At 31.9% G+C, this 5,254-nt stretch overlaps 1 protein-coding gene across 1 annotated transcript; it reads right to left on the minus strand.

The window, feature by feature from the left end:
* Window positions 1-2,455: 2,455 nt before the first annotated feature.
* On the minus strand, window positions 2,456-4,384 carry LOC131845415 (homeobox protein MOX-2-like). The gene is made up of 2 exons (XM_059194479.1): window positions 3,583-4,384; window positions 2,456-3,197 (listed from the first exon to the last, which is right to left on the minus strand). The coding sequence occupies exons 1-2, from the start codon at window positions 4,301-4,303 to the stop codon at window positions 2,599-2,601; spliced, it is 1,320 nt and encodes a 439-aa protein (XP_059050462.1). The 5' UTR covers window positions 4,304-4,384; the 3' UTR covers window positions 2,456-2,598.
* Window positions 4,385-5,254: the final 870 nt, after the last annotated feature.

Consider the following 5,254-nt stretch of genomic DNA (forward strand, 5'->3'; position numbering starts at 1 on the left):
CCATGAGCACCCAGAACACCATGGGAATCGCAAGTACGTTGCCGGCCCTTTAAAATAGAATAAGTTCTTTTCTTGAAGGTTAAAATATCGTACCGGTTCGGAAATACCATTGCTAATAGGTGATTCATTTTCATATTTTCTCTTGTAAACGGAATATAAAACAGCTGCTATCTGGCAGAACTCAATCATAATAATAATGCTTTATTTGTACATGTTTACATATTATAAAGCGAAATCGCTGCTTCTATGTTTTCGGTTATACATTTTTAAATTACTCGATTTTCAGCAATAGATATAGTGACTCAATAGGAAGGTTTATATGTATAATACATGCATATTAGAGAACAAACCAAGTATCGATGGTATAGCGGTTTAGCACATCGCCTTACTTCTGATGGTCGTAGGTTCAATTCCTCGCACAGTACAAACATTTGTATTCATAAGTATGATTGATTGTGTCGGTCTGGATGTTTTCTATTTATATGTATGTATTTACAAAAAATGTATATTTGCATTCATATCAGTTATCTAGTGCTCATAATACAAGCTCCTGCTGTGTGAATAGTCCTAAGATATTATTAATAAAACATGCCTTTAAAATATTAATTTTACAGATAATTTTATGGTTGTTAAAAACGAAAAAAAGCATATAAATTGGGCACGCTTAGCTCATAAAAGAACATAAAAGCTTTTAACCACAGGTGGTTGGTCGGTTCCCATAGTTCAGTTCGGAGCCCATATATGCCGTGTACCATATATGAGACACGTGTTACATGGATCAATATCTTATCTGACTGGCGCCGGCGCCTGTAAGGGACGTCTAGGGGATGATGTTCCATACAACATAGACTGGCGTTTAAGTTGGTTGCGTTTCTTTATAATCTGCAAATGAAATAAAAATGAAAATAGATGTCAAAGTCTAATATATACTAGGTTTGTTACCGGTGTGATGTTTACACACCAGGTCATGTTGAGCGGGGCGCGTTTATTCAAAGGAACTCTATCTTGACCGTTTTGCAGGAGTATCTTTACAAAAAGGGCAAATCTGATTTCAATGACCGTTGCGCGCTTCACGCACCGCTCCATAAAGAAAATTAACTTTATCCTAATTAATTCTAATTAAATTTAAGTATTTTAAAGTGTTTTATTTTTGCTTACTGGGAGTGCCAAATAAGTTGACGATTCTCTCTTGTATATTGAAATCAAAAGTCGAAAAGGAATAAGTATTAATTTCTGCATTATTCGAAATTTAACAAAGTGAAAACAAAATTTTACAGTTATTTAAATTTATTACTCAACTCATTAAAGTATCAGACTAAAGCGGTTATTGTAACATTACGGCGGAAAAATAAACGACGCGTTTTTAACGCCAAATCAGTACCGCCGGGCCCGCCGGGCTGTTTCACAATCTCACTTGCTGCGCGGTATGGTAGCAATTTCAGATAATACTTGTCTTTACAAATTGAACAAAAAAACATGCAACACGCAGTATAAAGAGTACCCAATATGTTAAGTGCAGAATAAAGCACTATTAGTTAATTTATATTAAACATTTGATTGTTTAGGAGCAGATTTTTAAGAAACAGGTATCTAAGGCATATTTGTGCAAGTCAAATGTTTTTTGATGTCGTAAGAATATTCTCTTTGTCGCTAGATTATTCTTATTACGACATCAAAAAACTTTTGATTGGCCATACTTATAATATAAGAAGAAATTAGTATTGGACTATCACAGGAGTGCACACAAAAATACACTCTAATTTACAATGTAGATAGGTACGCATTTTTGAACTGGTTTGAAATACGAATCAATATATTTATAAATATAATTAAGTTGGCCCCTTTTTCAACCGGGCCTAATGATGTGTGCATTATTACATATTTTTAGATAAAAAGGACTTTTAATTATCTTATTCCAGGTAAACCAATGAATATAATATAATTATACGCAATTACAATGTCGAATTTAATCGGAAAGTCTGTGTTTTAAATTTTTAATATTTAATTTATATTTAAGAAATTTGTAGATTTTAAACAAGTTTTCATATATAAAGTAGGCGTTAACGTAAGTAAATTTTTTAATAAGTAACAATCAAAGGAAAATATGATTATTTAAGTAATACTAATTTTATAGCCCATTTTAAATACAATATAAATTTCAATTGTAGGAATGTCAATTGTTTCGTTTACTACGGCGCGGCGTAGGCAATTACCAACCCCTCAGTCTCCCTCTCGCTACTCTGGGTTGACAGTCGTGAAGACATTATAATTATAATCAAAACCTATTTATTTATTTTGGAAGTTTAATTAAAAACGTGGAGGTACTGATGGTTGAGATGGTGAGACTTATTTGGATAGAGTCTTAGTAACCTAAAAAGTAAATAATACACCTTTTATGAATTTCTTTATATTTATTTACAAAACAATAATAAAAATTTAAAATACTTTGGCCATTTATAAGTATCTGAGAGAGTTAGCATTGCACAAGCATGCTTGAATTACAAATATTATCTATATATCTAGTAAATAGTAACAAAATAACACTATAATACTCTTTGGTAATCAGTCTGACAGTGAAAAAAGTTAAACTAAATATTATCAACAAACGTAATTTACAGGAAAATATTTCTTATTTTCTTCGCTATAGATATCTTTTACAGTACCATCGATGTTAGAGGCGTAAACATTTTTATTTTGTACGTATTGTGTACCGGATGTGTTTACATTTTCATCAATAATTAATTTAGTGCAATACCTCTCCTCAATATTTTCATCATAATTCAAACTATCGTCAAAATATATGGTAGAAGACATTTCAACATTGCTATTAAAGTTCTTCTCTAAATTAATTTCGGGGTCATAAGTATCGTAATTAGCTACAGATGGATTTACTTCATCATCTACATGCTTATAAAGTTTTCGGCCACTATTTTTGCTTGGTTTCGCATCTGTCGACGTCGAAACTTCAGGAGATTTAATTCTTTTGCTCTTGTATCTTCTATTCTGGAACCAAATCTTCACTTGTGTGGGTGAAAGATTCAGTGCTTTAGCCAGCTGTTCTCTTTCCGGTGCGGTCAAATACCGTTGAGCTCGGAACCTTATTTCCAAGGCGTGGACTTGACCTTGTGAAAACAGAATTCGAGGTTTTCGTTTTGCATTTTTATCTTTTCTTTCCATCTTGCTGTTCACAGCGGCCTCTGTTGACAAAAACATGAACGAATGTTAAGTAGGTATTTTCTAAGTATGTTATACAAGTATTTGCTATAAAAAAGTATGGAAGTATCAACACAAGCTCTGCTTAACTCGGGACTAGATGGGATTGTGTAACTTCTCGAGTGTAATTATTATTATTATTATTTTTAATGTAATTATCTTTATTAAAAGTAATAAAATATTGGAAGAAATATTGTGAATAAAACTGTGAGGCAATTTATATTGACAGTAGTAGGTAAGCCTAAAATAATTCTGATAAGTATCTATAGTTTTTATCAAAATAACATTAAATTGGAATAAAATTGAATTTGTGTACAATAGTTTAAATTCTATTTTAAACATAAACAAAAGTTATGAAAATATACATACTAATATGCTTTCGAGGCGACGAAGGTGACTTGTTGAAAGATTCCGAACTGGAATATGTCACGCTCTCCATATCCTGTATACTTCGATCATCATAACTTCTTTTCGCAGCTAAAATTGGTGTGACCGGCATAGAGACTGCTTCTCTCTCCATTTCTAATTTGGGTGCCGGTTCTGGAAGTGAATGATGGGTAGGAACTACTAATTCTGGCACTTCATAATTCTGATGGTACAAGTTATGACAATATGGATTGTAGCCATAATAATCATCTATTTTAGGGTCATGGTACATCTCTTGGTTCCAATAATGTTCCATATTTGTATGAACAGGCACATTTGGGTACATTTGATTAAAATAATCCGGCGGACAATATGTTTGGTTTTGATGATATACAGGGTCGTATTCATAGTTTTTCCTCTCTCTGTCGCTTTTCCAGGAATCGTTTCGTTCGTAAGTATAATTTGGTGGTTGGTTTATATTCAAAATGTCTTTAACAGAGAATGGGGTATTCAAATTCTGCTGATTTAACGCTGAACTTTCTTCTAATTTTATTCTATAGTTCGTCTTTTGATCATAACAAGCATTTGACACATCACTTTTATGTTTATCGTAGAACTCATTAGTATAGTCATAATATCCGTTTTTGCATTCATTATAATCGTGTTTCAAGTTGTTATTATTATAAGAGGTGGATACTTCGTTGTGTTGTTCGAAATTATCCATTTCACTGACACTTTTCACTTAAGATCATTAGTTATTTTGATTAATTGTTTCAAAGTGAATTAATGAACTTGCTGTTTAGGAGAGAGGCGATGGAAGACTGATGGTGTATAGATTGGGCCCTGAAACCAATCGACGGTGACTGGTGTGTTATGGGCGTGGTTATGGGGTTAGTGCCGTCTCTTTCTTTTATAAGTAATAAAGTATGTTATTGTCTCTGTCGGCGATTAGGGCTGTTTACTATGGAACGTAAATAAACCGTATGATTTCATGTGGGCGCTAAGAGTGATGTGCCCTTTGATTTTATTAATGACTCAGTAATTTGATTATTTAGAAAGTATGCGGCAATGTTATAGAATGCGTCCGTTTATTTACATTAAGTTAAATTGATGATTTATTATTAAGTAATGTTTTTATAATATTATATCTTAATATATTATTTTATTTATTTACAGTATACATAGTTACAGGTAGTATAGCTATAGTATAGCTATAAAAAGGCTTATAAAAGTTTTTATATTTGTTTCTTATCGAATATTAATTAAAACACTAAATAGATAAATAATGACATATCTAGGGTAAAAATAATTCGGAACCGCGTAACTTAGAATGATATGTACCTAAATAAAAAAATATTGATCTTTACAGATCTTTTTAGACCAAAGATATTGGTTACTGTGGAAACTGTAGGAAACTCAACATATGACCCAAACTCCTATTGGAGGGAACATTTTTTTATTGTTAATGATTTATTAATAATAGAAATGCTCCCACCTAATATGATCTTTTTATTACATACACTGATTGACTGGTATTTAAATGTTGTGCTCACATTTCTTATAGTGATGGATTATTTGTTATTGTTAGGCGAAGTGGTCGGAACATATTTGTTTATATTGACCTGTCAACTCTATACCCTAATAGTGTAGGTGTTATTTATTACAGGCAATTGAT

The sequence above is a fragment of the Achroia grisella genome, unplaced genomic scaffold, assembly GCF_030625045.1.
Source record: "Achroia grisella isolate CSIRO2021 unplaced genomic scaffold, CSIRO_AGI_Agris_v1 utg474, whole genome shotgun sequence".
NCBI lineage: Eukaryota > Metazoa > Arthropoda > Insecta > Lepidoptera > Pyralidae > Achroia > Achroia grisella.